This window comes from Apis florea, unplaced genomic scaffold (genome assembly GCF_048593485.1).
Source record: "Apis florea isolate Af1SG1 unplaced genomic scaffold, ASM4859348v1 contig_3158_pilon, whole genome shotgun sequence".
Classification (NCBI taxonomy): Eukaryota; Metazoa; Arthropoda; class Insecta; order Hymenoptera; family Apidae; genus Apis; species Apis florea.
In genome coordinates this window covers 575,571-593,717 of record NW_028256713.1, presented here as the reverse complement: position 1 = coordinate 593,717, position 18,147 = coordinate 575,571, and the positions used below count along the sequence as shown (strand labels likewise).

Below are 18,147 nucleotides of genomic sequence, written 5' to 3'. Positions count from 1 at the left end.
TAATTTTTAACATTTATTTCATGATCGCACAATAATCGTGGAAATGGCTAATTAATTTTAGATAATTAATAATTTTATTATTATATTGTAATATATTAAATCTTATTTGTTATATTTCTTAAGTGCCAATGATTAAAAAAGAAAATTTATATTAAAATAATTTATATTAAAATTAACGAATAAATTCATATTAGAAACTGAGCAATGATGAATTTTTTTAAAATAACTTTTATACTTTATTATGTACTTTACTATATTCATTGTAATGTATTACATGTATTACAATGTAATACATAATATTTATGAAAATATTTATGACGTTTTATTCGTTAAGGTAATATAATAGATATTACATATGTATATATGAGTAAGACATTAACTTTATAATCATATATACTTTAAACTCCATATTTATATATAATATTATATTACAGAAAATTATTTCGAATATAAACTTGATCTCTTTATTTCATTCAACTTGTTTAATTACAAATAAATTTATTATTGTCATACAACAAAATATCTAATGATAAAATGATTTTAGAACCATTTACGTAAAAGAATTGATCTATAAAATAATACATATAAATATTATATCTATAAATATTATTTGTCGAGATATTCAGATCATATTCATTACAAATATTTCAATAATATAAATTTCTTCAATAAATTTTATGATAGAGAAGTTTGACTATGAGTTGAAGAATTTTTATTTTATCTTTTAATTTAAAATTTGTCTGAAAAAAATTTCAAAACAATATGTTTTTAAAAAATTTTTTGAAAAAAATTACTATTGTGATTGTTAGATGTATTCTTTTCACGTTTGATTAAATTAATTTTATTATTTCTTGAATAATAAATATTTAAAATAACAATAAAACACAATTTCTTTTATTATCATATAATGATATATAAATAAAATTAAAATGAAATACATATTCATAAATATGAAATAAATATATAGATAGATAGAAATCAAAGTTTAAGTCTGAAATATGTATTTAAAATTGAATAATTTATAATCTATAATCTATAATCTGTTACGAAATATAAATTTGTATAATATAAGTACTTATACATATATATCAATTTTATATAAGTCAAGAACATGAGAGATAATTATTTCTTTCTCATATATATCAACTTATAAATATGTAATTATAAAGATTAATTGATTTCTTATATTAAAATAATGAAATTCATAAAATTATGAAAGAATGAAATAATTTTATAAAATAATCCAATGATTGAATTATATATAATTAATTATCGATATTAAGTATTATTTATATAAACACACGTTACAGTAAAGTACAATTATATTCGAATAAATTTTAATAATTTCTTGATTTTTTCAAACATTCTATATTAAAAATAATTCTTCATAAAATAATCAAATATTTTTTAATATTTCATTATAAAGTTAATCATCAATATTCTTTTTCAATATATTAATATTAAAATATTATTTTAAAATATATAAATATATAAATAAATAGTATACATATATATTAAAAATATTTTAATAAAGATTACAATTTTTTACATACAATTTTATTATAATAAATATAAAGTTAATATAATAAAATAAATATAAATAAATATAAAATTAAAAAACATATAAAATATTTTACATGTATCTTAATTTTTACAAAATGTTGCGTTGTATCTACCGAGTTATATGACGTGTCTAGACAGCATATATGTATATACAATAAATGTGGAACACATTGGAGAGTCACGTGCGTAGGTATACAAGAGGAAAAGAAAAGTGGGGGTTTGTAGGGTTTGCATAACCTGATTGAAACCCGACGCCACAGTCAGTAGTATTTCGACGGCAGTAAAGGTTACGTGTTGTTTCGACGATTTATATCTTTTCTCTTTCTTTTCTTTCTCTATCTTTGTTGCTTGCTTATGATTGTGTTCGTAATATTTGTAAAAGCTTTATCGTTGCAATGTGTGCATACGTTACATATTCGTCTATGAAACAGCGTGTAGCTATTTTTTATAGTTAGTTCATCTGCTATGATATCTACTAAATGAAAAGCGTGATACAGTGCACGTGACAAATATTAGTGAGTAGATTCATGCGTTATTATATTTTATTAATGCTATCATTGAGAAAACTATTAAAACTACGAAAATATTTCTCAATATTTGATTTCTGATACGTGACATGTCTGATCCATCAATTTGTTTTCAAGGTGTGTTCCAAAAAATAGTATCCTTCCCACTGTTGATTATCTATTTGTTATACATTAAAATTAAATAATAAAGTAAGTAATTGACTTCTTATCGATTCTAAATGATGAATCGATTTCTACTTACTGCATATCGTAATTCACGATAAGTAAAGCCACTATATTTATAATACATTTCCTTGGTTGTGAAATAAAAATCGATTCAAGATGTACGTACAAATATATACTTTGTTGAATATTAACAATAAATCATAGAATTAATTATTTTAACCGATGTATTTTCCATTATTAAAATGATTTTAACACCTATAATCTGATTTAATCTTTATTAGATTGTTTCTTTTTCATCGTTACGAAACCATACGCGAAACCATACAACAAAATCTTGAATCCTTTTACATTAAAACGAAAGTCTACGATCGATAAATTTGATGTGACTCAACTGCAACTCGTTAAATCAATTTAAATCGCGGTAAAAAATTGTTAAATTGTGTAAATATATTTGCAACAATCATAATTTAGAATAATCACGGTTATTTTCAATATTTATCGAAATCATATTTAAAGAACTTTGATTAAAATTTATTTAATAAAATAATTGAATAATATATCATTAATAGTTAAAAATTATATGCTATCTTATTTTTATGAGTGAATACTTTTTTTTATCGTTTCGTCGCTTATCATCGTAACTTATGCTTGTTTTTTTTACGCTTTTTCTGGTAAGTTTGCCTTGAGATTCCGTTGAAAAATAACAGTCGAAATAAATATTTTTAAAAAATATGCTGCATGTTTTATATTGTCTAACCAAATTCAATGAATGCAAATATCACAAATCATCTGAAATTTTATTAAAAAATTTGAAATAATTGAAAAAAAACTGTTATTTTTACAAAAATAATAATATTACAAATATTTCAAAATTAAATAATAATTTTAATAATTTAATAATTCAATTATAAGTATAAATTTTATAATGATGAATGAGAAGTGGTAAATTTCTTCTATAGATTGAATTTTATATATATTTTATTCTTTAGTTTTTTCTTTTAATTATACAAAACAAAAATTTTCTTGTAACAAAATAATAATTGTACAAATATAGTTAAAGATTATAAATTAACTTCCTTGATTTTAAATTATTTTGAAAATTTCAATAATCTCTAATATATTAAAAATGAAATTCCTATATTATTACTATTTATTTTAATTAAGCATAGAAATAAAAATAATAATAATTAAATTCGTAAAATTTATATTTGTTGAGTGTAAACATTAATTTTTATAATTTTATAATTATTATTTTTTTTCTTTTGCTAATTGATTGTTTCTGCAAAGAAATATGTAATTTCACTATGTACAAATATTATACAACAACATTATATGCTATATAAAAAAAGAATTATAATATTGTATACTATATAAAAAAATTTTCAAATCGAATCAACATTACGTATTATGCTCGTTTTATTCTCTAATTTTGAAATTCGCTAAACAATTCAAGGAAAATTATAAACAAATGATGTATTTCTAGAAATAAAATATGTAATTAAAGGAATGTGTAATATAAATAATAAAAAAATTTATAAATTATGATTAATTAAGTATAATCAATAAAAAAAAACTTATTAATATTTAGATAATATAATTTATTCTTTTATGCGAAGATTTTAAGATATTAGAGATATTTAATCAAATATAATTGCTTATAATTTTAATCTTTTTAAATACAATAGAATGAAAATATGAGTAGAAAATATTTTTAACGTTCATTTATAAAACACGCAGTGTTTATGAAAATTTCTTTATTTATGCAATTGTATGCAATAATACTAAGATAATAAAAAAGATAGAAGTACATACAATTACGAATACAATGTACATATATCTGTGTCAATCGTAATGGAACAATGGTATTACAATAGCCGCATACCATAGTTTTATTTCCTTGAGCGTTTTTTTTTACATCTTTGTTAAGAGTCCTCTATCTACGATATAGATAGATCGATAAATGACATAGCATGACTTTCACGAAGGTTGATCATTATATATTCAGTTAACTTTGGACTGTTTCTTTTTCAATCTTTCTTTTCAATATATAAAAATTCAATTGATATTTTATAATTATAAATCATATAATTCATAATAATAAAATCATTTTCGTAATCTCTATGTCAAGTTATAAAATTATATATATATATTATTATATAATTATATATATATATATATTATATATATATTATTTAATTTTCAATAAATAATTTAAAATATAATAAAATATAATATATATAAATAATAAATTTCTTTATTTAAAATATATAAATAAAGAATAAAAAATATAAAAAAAATATAAATAAATATAAAAAATATAAACATAAATAAAAATATAATAATTCATGAAAAATATATATAAATGTTCGGCTACTTTAAATCTATATAATACATATAAATATATCTTCGCATTTCTTGCTCTTTAAATATATTAAAATAATCTTTCTTTCTGTTTTTTCATTTCTTTCATTTCATGTTTCATAATAAATAAATTCTAGAGAAAATTGAATCTAAAAAATTCTATAAAATTCTAAAAAATAACATATTTAACTAATAATAAAATATTTAATAAAATATCGTAGTTTATAAAATAAATTTTAAATTAATTAGTTGTAGTAATTTTAATAAACAGTAAGAAAAGATACAAGATATCTTATGATAGCTAAGAAAGATTGAACAAGACATTGAATTGTGTCCAAATAATACTTAAGTTATATAAATATAATTCTATTTTAAAATATTTATTTTTAAAAAATTGTTATTTTGCAGCCAAATACGTAAATTTATGTAGAGATTCATAGAGAAATTACTATTAATATTCCTTTTATTCTTTTTATTAAGAATTTGTAATTAAAAAATGAAAATAAAGGCACGAGATATTTTTATTCATAATGTATAATGACATTACAAACATAGATTATTTTTGTCGACTTTGTGTGACATTTATTGTACATTTATTATTTTTTATGTCATTCAACTTATCTCAGAGATTGTTTATGTATGATAAATACAAATATAACAAAAATTGTAATTTTTAATTTAAAATAAATTAAAAATGTTAAAACGAAGAGAGAAAAATATGATAAATAATAACGAAAGATAAATATTTGTATATCTATAAATTAATTCATAATAATATTCAAAATGTCAATATTTTTCTATTTTATAAAAAATAAAATTCTACATTTCTATATTTTAGTAATGTAATATAACTTTTAATATAACTTATAACTTTTATAATAGTTCTTTATGGAATAAAATATATCTGAAAAATATATCCAAACTTCTATAATATATATACTTTTATTTATAAAGTATTTCTTGTAATTCATGATTTTTTTTTATCTAAAAATCTTTTTAGATAAAATGTTAGATTAAAATGTTTTCAAAAATAGATTTACAAAATAGATTTTTGAATCTATTTTTTCTTTTTAAAAAAAGAATTTTAGAAGAAAACTTTAAATAAAACAGTATTATTATATATAGTTGAGCTCATCCAATTTATCAGATACACAATAAATAAATTTCAAACTTTGATATATGATAAATTGTAAAAATACTAAAAAATGCAAAAAAAATTATATTAGTCAAAATTATAGATATATTATAAGTTATATTTCATATAATAAAAATAAATATCTTCAATTCTGAAATAATAATCTTCATAAACAATAATACAAAAATATAAGAGGCACAAGAAAATATATTTACGATAGAATATTCACTGAAATGATATATCTTTGATATACAGACATTGATGTACAAATACTTATTTCTTACAACAAAGGAACGATATTGATTTCTTCATTTATACTGATACATTACAATACCTCGAATAGTATATGAAACTCTGTTAAAAAAATTTTTAGAGAAAGAGTTACATAATATATATTTTTAAATATTTAAAAAAATAAAATATATATCTTTTATAACTAATTATATACTAAAATATACAAATATTTTAATCTTCATTCATTACAATTTAATTACACAATCCAACATAAAAATATTATAATGATTAATTATAACAATCAAAAGCAATTATAGTAATTAATATAATTTTTTACATTTGAAAATAAATTAAAAATAATTCTATCAATGTAATTCAATATGATGTATCAATTAAAAATTTAAAATTCGATAGTAAAATAAATGAGAAATAGAAACGTTGTTTACTATCTATTCGTTATAATAACTATATTATATTATTAAATTATATCAAAAAGGAACAAAATTTAATACATAATTTACATAATAAATTTTTTGATGTGAAAAATTATTTGAATTATTATATTATTTATAAAACAATTTAATTCATTATTAAAAATAAATAGAATAATATATTTTAAAATAAAATTAATTTCTGTTTTATAAATTTAAAGAATTTTTAACACAAATATGATATTTTTTCGCGTAATTTTTATCTAAGTTATTTAGAATTTAGATAACAAATTGTAATTCTTAAAAGTTTAATAATAGCTGATTTGTTTATATTTTTATACATTTCTTAACTGGGCCTGTATATTTTTCACATTTCAATAATCAAATTTGAAGTCTAATCTTGATATTGCATGATTATTGTATAATTATTCTAATATGATTACATCTGTCTATTTAATCTAAGAAAAGATGTAATCTAAGAAATATATGATTTAGTAATGTACTAATTTAGTAATTTAATAACAATATGATACTTGATGCATTTAATAAATTAATGCATTTATACATATTATTTATATATATATATTTATTTTGTTTTCAAATATTTTTATTATGTAGTGTTATGACAAAATCAATAATATTATAATATCAGCGCATCTTGCATTGAGTGGTTTCCTCTTTTAATGCGTCATGACTCTTATCATAGTTCCCCTATAGTCGATACGAACATTTTTTTTAACAAGTGTTTTCCTGTTACCTACTATTACTTCTTCCGATCAAATGTATTAAACATTTTTTTTTCATCTACATCATCTACATATTTATAAAAAAAATAAAACAATATAAATAATATTTAAAAAATATCATTTTTATTATTTACTATTATTTTAAGTTGGAAAATGATTTTTTAATATTATATAAATTAAAATTATCATTCACTCTCTTCTGTTTTCATGTATTCTTTTACTTATGAAACGAAACTATTTGCGATATTTTATAGCTAATATTTCTTGAAAATATATTTTTGAAAATAAACACTTACAAATTATACTATATATAGCAATAAAAATATAATGTTTCGATAAAAAATTAGATATTCATTTAATATTATATATAGTAATAACGAAACAGAAGTTTTTAAGTAAATATGAAAGATGTTTAAAATTTTATTAACAATGCATATAAATTCATTCAACTTCGAATAGTATTTTTGAATTTCATATATTTTTACTAAAATCAATATCAATGAATATTGAAAATTGATTAATATATTTTTTTCATACAATTTTTATTGAACAATAATAGTAAATAATTTATATATTTTTTATTATATGCAAATATAAATGATTAAATTTTTATAATTTATAATATTTATGTAATTCAAAATATAAAATTCAAATGTTGCCTGTATTGAATGAAAAATAATACATAAAATTATTTTTACTTAACAATATATTGGTTGTTGTGTTCGATGCAGCATGGCGGACAGGAAGTAACTACTCGAAATTTTGTGAAATACTACTTAAATAAAAATGTTTGCATGAATTAAATATAATATTTTTAATTTACTTAATAAGTATAGTTACTAATATTATTTGTAATCTCTAATATTCATACACAAAGTTCTAAGAATAACAATTTTCAAATTGTAATAGTTCAGATAGTTTGAATTAGTGGTTCTACTGAATCGTTGTCGTCACTTCCGCGTTCACGACGTTGCCAAATCGACCATTATTTCATCTGCGAAAGAAAAAGTATTGCGGTGTAGTGTTGTACTTGAGCTGTATCGTGTTAGTTAAAATAGTTGTGTTGTGCTGTGAAAGAATAAATTATGACAAATTTGATAAAAAATATAGAGCGACTGCCTTGGGCATTCGTTAAATAACACACACTCTTATACGAGGTGAATACCAGGCTGCTAATCAATCTTTACAAATAAAATCTACCGTGTTTTTTCCATACAATAGGTAAACTAATATTTTCAGGAATGATGTGCATTGATACATAAAATTAATTTGAATTAACGATTGAAAAACTTCACTTTTTTATCATTTTATTAAATTCTTTTCCATTTTTCTCATCTCCGACATGTTGTTTAAAAGCTGTTTTCAAACTTTTTTATATTAATACATTTCTATGTTCATTGTTTCTTCATTGAAATTATAAAAATGTCGTAGTTTGGCAACAGTTTGTGAAAAAAAAATTATAATTGGCTTTATTTTATTCATATATAACATATATTAACATATAACATTTATCAGGTGAAACAAAGTGATGTTTATTTATGAATATTTATATGTTATTAATGTATTAAATTTATTATTAAACAATTTAAAAATTATACTTTGATTACTAAAAAAAGAATGTCAAATATTTTACTTTTATTTCATATATTAATGTTTAGTCATTTGTTTTATACTATATTTTCTAATATATTCTTGTTAATTTTTAGTAATCTATTATTATAAAATAATATAAAATATATTGTATATAAGTTTGTTTAAATATTAAAATTTTTAATTAAAAATTATCAAATATTTAATCGAATTAAAATATGCAAAATATAATATAAAATTGTCTTATCGTTCATGATTTCGTAGAATTTATTTTAAATAAATTTGGATTGTTTTTTAATAAAATTTTTCATTCATTACTTGTAAAATTAAATTATGTTTTTAAATTATTTATATATGTATGTGTGTGTGTATGTGTATGTTATATTAATATTGCTTAATTTTATTTTATTTAAAATGTTCTTTTATTTTAGGTTTTTTTTATTCCTTATTTTTTTCTTATTTTCAAAAATTATATACCATAGAATGATACAATACCATACTATATATTTTACTATTTATATACTTATATCATACTATATGTTTTAATACATTTTAATATAACTACATATCTAGATTTTTTTATTAAACATATAATTTTTTAATCAAATCTATGAAATTTAAATAAATGAATAAAATAATTTAAACATATTTAAAAATGATATTTAAATTATTTAAAATATTTTTTTATTTTAATAATCATAATTAAATTTCAAAATATATGAATTAATATAAAATATTTAATTTTTTTAATATTTATTTATATTAATCAAAAAATGATAAAAATATATTAAATAATATATTATATAATAGACATAAAATAATTATTAATGTAAAGTTTGCAATAAGAATTCTTTAAAAGAAGAATTTACAAAAATTAATTTTCATAAAAATTTTGTCTATAAAATAATCGTCCCATTTGATTGCTATTAAAAATGTTTTGGCATACTTTACAACAAGTCCCTTATTACAGAAGATTAGCTGATGTGAATTGAACACACCTTGAAACACAGAAAATTGAAAGAGAAAAACACTGAGAAAAAGAAAACATATATAATATGCAGCGGATATGGTTTATAGAGAACAAAGAGGACGGGGAATACAAGCAGCAAGAGAAGCCACGTGAGACTAACTTCATCGAGGTGGCAACTGAACATACATCAGACATGAGGGGATCTAAAAGAGATTGGATTTTTAGAGTCCAAGTAATTAATAATAATTTTTTCACTATTTTAATTAATAATTTTTTAGTACTTTTAATTTTTCTTATAAACTTATTTAATTAGGTACATAAAGTAGAAAAAAATGAAGTTTTGTATGTAGTGGGTAATTTACCTGAACTGGGTGCTTGGAATCACAATCAGGCAATTCAATTATCACAAGAGCATGGCAGTCGGGATTCTCCTATACTTTTTGACAGTAATAGTAGTGGAGAATTTTATAGTGACGATGGACATGACAATGCTGGAGATAACTCATTTGGTGATATAGATGATGAGTAAGTATATTTTATGTATTTCATTCCAAATATAATAGAGTTTTATTGATAATATTTATATTATATCTACATTATATTTAATTATAATATATTTATTTCATTTAATATATTAGATATATGTATAAAATTTAATTATCATTATTGAAAATTATAGCATATATGAAATTTATAAATTTCAGAGGTGGAAGAATATTTTCACAAAAAGTTGCACTTCCCATTGATGCTGATGTAGAATTCCGATATTTTGTTGCCGTCATCTGTCATTCTAATGGTACTAAAAATTCGGCCAAGACTCTTATTATTCGTAGATGGGAGACTCATATGACACCACGCTTTATTAAAAAAAATGGTATATAATCTAATATAATTAATAATGAATTTAGTAATATTTTTTTATCATAAATTGTACAATTAAAAAAATTTGTTACAGCACCTAGCAATTTTAGTAGTGACACATTGCCTGATCCAGATAAATTCGGTTATTATAATGGCTACTGTAAAATTGAACGAGGCTGGTTGACCGATGAAACTGTGATACAATTTAAGCTTTTTAATAATCCAATTAAGTTATGGAAAAATCGACTACAAAATAGAAAAGTTCACATTAAAGTATGTTTTTAATTAATCACGTATTTGAAAATTGATAAATGAAATTTAAAAAATTAAAAGTGTTTTTTTAATTTAGATGACACCTGTAAATTTAATTAGACACAATTCTTTAGAATTGCAACAATTTGGTGGTGATTGTGTAGATGATAGTCTTTCTATGGATACGCAAGATATTATTGATCAACCTGCCTTTAGTATTACAGAAGTTGCGGTATGATATATTATGATATTATATAATTATTATATAATTTTATATAATATTATTATATAATAATATATAATTATATATATAATTTTTTATATATCTTTGTATATATATTTTTGTATATATGTTATCAAAATCAATATCATATTTGTTTTTGCAACAATATTATAATTAACAATATATAATATTAAATATGTTTATAATTTTAGGTAATGAATGATGAAGAAGCTCGTTTCAAGATACAAGAACAATTTGGTCGAGCTTACAATGAAGACGAATTTATTATCTTCAATGTTGCAGTTCGATATCCTGAAACTATTGTAAGTAATCATATAAAATATCTCATCAAGAAATCATAGTAAATACACAACTCGATGAATAACCATTGGTTGGTATTTATTGCTTATAATTCTTATATTATTACATTACGTATTTATCTAGGATAGCTTTATTTCAAGTCAACTTTTCTGTCTTTTATGGATAATTCTACAGATGGAAACATCAAAAGTATTAATTTTAATAATTTATCAATTAATTGTAGAAAAATCTAAATAATTGAAAAATAAAAAATATGTGATGTAATATTCGATTCATTCTAAAATTGATAACAAAAGTACATCTTTATTTGAAATAATAAATAAAATGGCAGATAAATAAATATGTAAAAATTAATCAAAATTATGAATATGGCAGAGCAATAAATGACGAACTACTGGTAATTCAGATAAGAAATTAGACACGCTAAAAATACGCATTGACCATACCATGTGAGTTTTCAGTAGACCACGAGTAGGCCGGCCACGTCTTCTTTCGCGACTTGTTCAAATTACTTGGTAAAAAATAATTAAACTTGTTCAGCAGCTATTGCCCTCCTTGGAAACCAGAAGCGATGTCGCGCGCACTGGCCTGGAACGAAGACAACCGTCAGCTTTGTACAAAGCAAGATCTCTGGTGCAAATGATGATGCTAACATGCAATCTGATGTATCGATGCTAAGCATCGTCTACCACTTTACATCTGTGTCACATGACATCACACAGAGATATGATGGTTTTGATTGTCGTTAACCCTACCATACCTATCCTTAGGCTGGTCTCTCGTAAATCTGTATGTTTTTTCGAAATACATCATATTACTATTAAAGACTGGATTTTACAAGATTTATTTATTATATTATACTATTATATGAGATCGATTTATGCGAGTTACAGCCATCCTAAATAAACCTAAAAATTTAGAGATATCAACGCTGTCACACCTCATATCCATCTGTGTGCGTCGAAAATGGTGAGGCTCCCATCACTCCTATATCCTTTTAGTGTACTACTAATATTTTCTAGCTCTGACCAACTCTCTACTGTACCGTACGTGACACCGCTGCGCGGCTAGTGCCAGATTAAGCTGTCAGAATCTTCTAAATCTGAATTACAAACTTTACAGACTTGATATCGAAATTTAATAATGAATGATCGGCAGGTGTTGCGGGATACGCGTCACCAGGCAGAGTACAGCATTTGGCAATTATTGGTCTGGTTCATTGCTAGATTATGTAGGAAATAAATTATCTTTGTTTTACTAGTAATTTGTTGCTCTTGCCTATAAATTACTTAAAACTGCCAAAAAATTGATAAAAATTCGAAAAAACAAAAGATGTACAAATGTCTTTCATGATATAGTTTAATTCCTACGATTTTTAGTGATCAAGGATCGTTAATAATGTGCCATAAAATTTGATTATATTTATTAGTAATTTTCTTGTTTCTCAGATTAGAAAAATTCAGAAAAAAGTTTCTTCAAACCAATTGTCCTTGATCATTGGACTTAATTAATTGAAACAAGTTCTATAATGGATAAGCAAAAAATATTGATGCAAGCATTTGGTGTTGTTATAAATAGTAGTATTTTTCCATGTATACCGAATAGAATGTTTTTTCAGGCTTATTTGGTGGACTACTACGTATACAGCTCAAGATGTTTTCCAGGAGAACCACCAAGTCATATCGGTTTCAGCTATATTTTACCTAGTACATTACAATCTAGCGTTGGGCTTCTAACAGTACCAATTACAAGCACAAAGCATAGACCAATTGGTATGATTTTGTTTTTCTTTTTATTTTATTTTTTAATATTAAAAATTATTGTCAATTACTGTATAAATAATTTTTTTTTTTGCAGGACAACTTACATTAGAATATGTTGTGATAAAATCAATTCCAGATTATCCATGGGATATGAATATTTCATATGCTAAACATTGGGAACAACGGTGGTCTGGCCTAGATGTAGGACATAGGGGATTAGGTACATCTTTTCAAACAAAAAAGTATGTTAATATTTTTAAAATCATTAAAAATCTAAAATTTTGTTAAAATTATTTTGAATGTTAAAGTTTATATTTTTATTTATCTGTTTATTCACAGCTGTGCTAATGTGCGTGAAAATACAATAGCTTCTTTAAAGACTGCATCATATCATGGAGCTGATATGGTTGAATTTGATGTTCAATTATCTAAAGATCACATACCGGTCATTTACCACGATTTTTATGTATCTATTTCATTAAAACGCAAGAAACAAATAGAAGCTATGGATATGCTAGAAATACCTGTTAAGGATCTTACATTAGAACAACTACATCTATTAAAGGTAATTTTGAATATGAACATATAATGATTTCTAAAATATATATTTAAATTTGAATGATATTTTCTTTCATATCATATTCATATCATTGTTTCATAATTATAATTACAAATTTCAATATTTGCAATTTAATTTTTTTATTTTTTTTTTTTATTATAAAATATTCATATTGCATAAACACGCGAAAAAAATTAAAAGATTTTTTTTAGTTATAACAATATATAAATGATACAAAAAAAATATTTTAAATTATATATCAAGAAATAAGTATTAATTTCATGTAAAAAGTGTTAATCAAGAGTTATTATATAATTATTTAATAATTTTTCAAAAAGTTAATAGGGTTCATCTAACATAATTTTCATTTATCATTAACTAATAAAATGCAGCTTCTTAATAATGCTACGCGTGTTAATATCTTGCTTTTTATGTCCTTTTTTGTATTAAAGGAAAAATCAATCACTTCAAGGATTGTATCGTATGTAGATACACAGACATGAAATCATGAATTTATAGGTGTAACATACCTATTCGTATTTGTCTCTTTTTAATATTCAACAGGATTTTTATTACCCGGGGGACTCGTTGGGTAAGGTGCTGTATTTCGTTGATAAAGCTGAACAGGGGGTTAACCAACTGGTGAGCTTTCATACCGCTTGCGCCGCCTAACTCGTCGTCAAAATATATAACCAATTAGTTATTTAAAAAACTCGATGCATGCTATTTAAAATTTATTCTAAAACCAACTAAAATTAATTTTTAAAATCATATCATCGTGTCACAATATCGTACATTATATGCTTTAATTAAAAGCTAAAAGCTTTATCTTATTATAATATTGTAAGTTATTAAAATAATTCAAAAGTAATTGAAAAGTATTTTTTATCAATATAATATCACTAAACGATCTTTTGCAAAAATGCTTTAAAGATCTTGAAGATCATTTTTAATAATCTTTCACCAGTTTCATTTCCCTCTGACTTCGCGCACAAGCGCGAAATTCTTCATCGAAAAATGTATACATATTATAAAAAAACACATTATCACAGCATGTGAATAATATCATGAAAGGCATGATATTACTTTTAATATATTCACATGACTTCAGAGTGTTTGCTTTTGTTTGGCTTCAAAAAGTCTCTTATATCAAATATCGACAACATTTATCAACTTTTTATGATCTAACAGAGTTTCGTTGACGAAATGATCTATTTTATTTATTTTTCATTAAATACATTTTTTTTACAGGTGTATCATGTGGCTGAAGGTCGAGAAAAAAATCCAAGATTTTTTGATGAAGATTTAGAAGATCATCAACCTTTTCCTACGCTTCAAACTGTACTTCAAGAATTAGAACAACATGTCGGCTGTAATATCGAAATTAAATGGACTATGCAATTAAAGGTAAAAATAATAAATTTATTTGTTTACTTATTTTATATTTTTATTATTTTCTCACGGAAATTGTATATATATATATATGTACACAGGACGGCACATTCGAGCTTAATCATCCTTTCGATCTTAATATGTATTTGGACATTATATTGAAAGTCGTTCTAGAATATGGAGGGGATAGGAAAATTGTTTTTTCATCATTCAATCCAGATATTTGTGCCATGATTCGTCTTAAACAAAATAAATATCCAGTAGTATTTTTAACACAAGGTGTAACTTCAAAATATCCTACTTATCATGATCCGAGATGTCAAACGATACCAATGGCTGTTAGACATGCATTAGCAGCTGATATCTTAGGAATTAATGTTCATACTGAAGATATTCTTAGAGATCCCTCACAAGTCAAATTTGTAAAGGATGCTGGATTAATTATTTTTTGTTGGGGAGATGACAATAATGATAAAGATACAATTCAACATTTAAAGAAACTTGGTTTGCATGCAGTTATTTATGATAAGTAAGCAATGTTTAAAATTTTATTTTTGTATAAATAAATAAAAATATATATAATAATTATTTAATATTTTATAATATTTCGCATAGAATTGATGAATATAATGCAAAAGAAGTCAAGGAAAGCATATTTTTAGTTGATGCGAGAGAAAATCAAAAGGCGCTAATTGCTTTAGCACAATGTAATCAGAGTTGTGCACCTCAACCTCAAATTACTAATTCTCTAAATTCAGAAAAGGTTAGTAATAATTTATATATATTATTATATTTGGGGAAAAAGTCAATCCAATATAAAAAAAAAAATAATATAATTCAATTCATTGTAGGATTATTATATGGACATCGATAAATCACGAAATATGATCACAACTACATCAACTACAACTTCATTTGCATCTTTTGGTAAGAATAGTATTGGTGACGATAATATATATCCAATGTCAACTGTTAAATTACCAAGTACATGTGACCATCAGGAGAGCAAAGAGATCAGTGAAATGACGAAAGATTTTAGCGTTTGTGCAAAGTCTTTTGGCCATTCAGTAAAAGCAAAAAGTATCTCAGACTTAGTTTGCGGTCAAACGACAACGTTATCAGAGATCTATGGAGAGGATGACACTGCGAAAGACTGTCTTTGATGTTTTTCTTTTAAGAAGCCGTTTATGTCATGGTTCTGATTCAGAAAATATTATCTACAAAAGACCACAAGAAGAAAAAAAAACCGAAGAAAATGTTTTGTAACTTGTAATTTACTATAATATTTACACCAAAGGGGTTAAACAATTTTAGTTTCCCTAACAGTCCTAGGATCCATAACATTGGATCATCTTAACGGCCATTACATGGAATATATTTATATATTAATGCACAAGAAAGATGACTGATTGTATTTTTCACATCATTTATATCATTCCTACAATCGGTCAATTTCATATTATGTCTTACTTAAAACTCTATACAATGGCCTTTTTTTTTTTTTTTTTTAATATGAGTCCAATGGCTGTAGAAAAAGATGTCTACTTCTGTTACTCTGCCTATGGCAGATGAATAAGGAGTTGCAAGTTTTTAGTACAAATATTCTCAATATTTTCATTTAGTTCATAAAAAGAAGTCACCCCTCTCATTTTTTCTTTTAATTATATACTAATTTCAAAAAATGAAAATTGACAGAAATATCTATATAATATAACACAAATATATAACATCATGAATATATTCTCTTTTTTAAGTTATCAAAAAAAAAAAAAAAAAATTAAAAAAAAAAATGCGATTTGTTTTTCGACAGTTTGAAATGTTGATAAAAGTTGTGAAGTAATTATTATGTCATATTCACTTATTTATGTTTCAAATTATTTTTAATGCAGCATTAGAAATTGAATCATGAAAAAAGAATTATGTGTAACATTAGTATAATTATAAAAAAGCGCTTTTTTCCATATTTATAATAATATGGTGATTGTTACAATTTATTCATCTATGTATAATAGTTATCTTAAAAAATTAAAAATCGATTTTCTTTTATATAAATAAGAACACAATTGTGAAATTAACAAATTTTTAAAAATCATTCATTTGCTTTATAGATTTTTTCTGTTCAGATTCTAATACCTGATTAACTTTTTAATAAACTGCATCAGTGACAAAATAAGTATGTAGTACGCGAATATCTTTTCAAAGTTATTGAACAGAGAAGATAATTTATACCGTTATACCGCATTGGTAGTATGCTATACAATTAAAGAGAGCGATTGTATCAATCGTTATGATTCTGGCAATATACAGAATATCTGTTGATGGTTTAGAGAAGTATACCACAGATATGTTATGGGATCACATATGTAAGTGCACACATGTAGTGCATTAAGGGGGGTGGTTACTGATCTTTTCTATTGTCATAGAGGCTATGCATTATAATAAACCAGTTGATAGATATAAATCGGTTCGACAAGTTTATAATTAAAATACATTGATAGACCTTTGCAAATTCTGACATGCATAAGTTAATACATTATAGTCTTCAAGTGTATAATATGATAACATCATATATATTTCAGATTTCTAATTATGTGTCTATTTTTATCTTTCCCTATTAAACAATAATTTGAATATACAACGAATAATTATAAATATAATAATTAATTGGTTGTATAATTATTATATAAAAATTTTCATACATATATAAATATTAAAAAACTAATAAGATATAATATTTTTGCATTTACATTTGAAATTTTAATTTCATTACTTAAAGTACCTGAAAATAAATATTAAATATAAAATATAATTAACACATTATGAATCATTTATTTTTCATTATATTTGAGATTTATCAAATAAACTTTAAATACATTCTAATACAAAAGTAAAAACAAGTCTATTTTTTTTATTCAAAACATTAATATAAATTAACAAAAAAATTAATTTTATCAAAAAAACATTTGAATTATTTGAATTATTTGAATTATTTATTAATATTATTTTAAAAGATTAACTATCATATTTATTGTTTTAAAATTTGTTTTAATATTT

General features: G+C 22.3%; 1 protein-coding gene and 1 long non-coding RNA gene across 13 annotated transcripts; one reads left to right on the top strand and one right to left on the bottom strand.

Moving 5' to 3' along the window:
- Positions 1-1,818: 1,818 nt before the first annotated feature.
- LOC100863281 (glycerophosphocholine phosphodiesterase GPCPD1) lies at positions 1,819-17,680 on the top strand. Of its 12 annotated transcripts, XM_086909641.1 has the most exons (16): positions 8,147-8,319; positions 9,723-9,954; positions 10,036-10,247; positions 10,427-10,596; positions 10,678-10,856; positions 10,933-11,067; positions 11,271-11,381; positions 12,998-13,151; positions 13,237-13,384; positions 13,482-13,707; positions 14,266-14,343; positions 14,953-15,108; positions 15,195-15,622; positions 15,709-15,856; positions 15,945-16,020; positions 16,095-17,680. In XM_086909641.1, the coding sequence occupies exons 2-16, from the start codon at positions 9,808-9,810 to the stop codon at positions 16,112-16,114; spliced, it is 2,388 nt and encodes a 795-aa protein (XP_086765767.1). In that variant the 5' UTR covers positions 8,147-8,319; positions 9,723-9,807; the 3' UTR covers positions 16,115-17,680. The 12 variants fall into 12 exon arrangements, with proteins under 12 accessions (XP_012350492.1, XP_086765767.1, XP_086765770.1 ...); XM_012495038.3 differs by lacking the exon at positions 8,147-8,319 and adding an exon at positions 1,819-2,078 and having other exon boundaries at positions 9,830-9,954; positions 15,945-17,680; XM_086909644.1 differs by lacking the exon at positions 14,266-14,343 and having other exon boundaries at positions 9,830-9,954.
- On the bottom strand, positions 6,983-8,836 carry LOC147657410 (uncharacterized). The gene is made up of 2 exons (XR_015292437.1): positions 8,458-8,836; positions 6,983-8,156 (listed from the first exon to the last, which is right to left on the bottom strand). It is a non-coding gene; the product is annotated as an uncharacterized LOC147657410 (long non-coding RNA).
- Positions 17,681-18,147: the final 467 nt, after the last annotated feature.

Bases quoted from the DNA above. Each gene is read 5' to 3' on its own strand.
- LOC100863281 (XM_012495036.3), top strand. From the start codon at position 9,808: ATGCAGCGGATATGGTTTATAGAGAACAAAGAGGACGGGGAATACAAG. The intron at 13,152-13,236 runs GTATGATTTTGT...TTTTTTTTGCAG, and splicing joins CACAAAGCATAGACCAATTG to GACAACTTACATTAGAATAT. The intron at 13,708-14,265 runs GTAATTTTGAAT...AATATTCAACAG, and splicing joins AACAACTACATCTATTAAAG to GATTTTTATTACCCGGGGGA.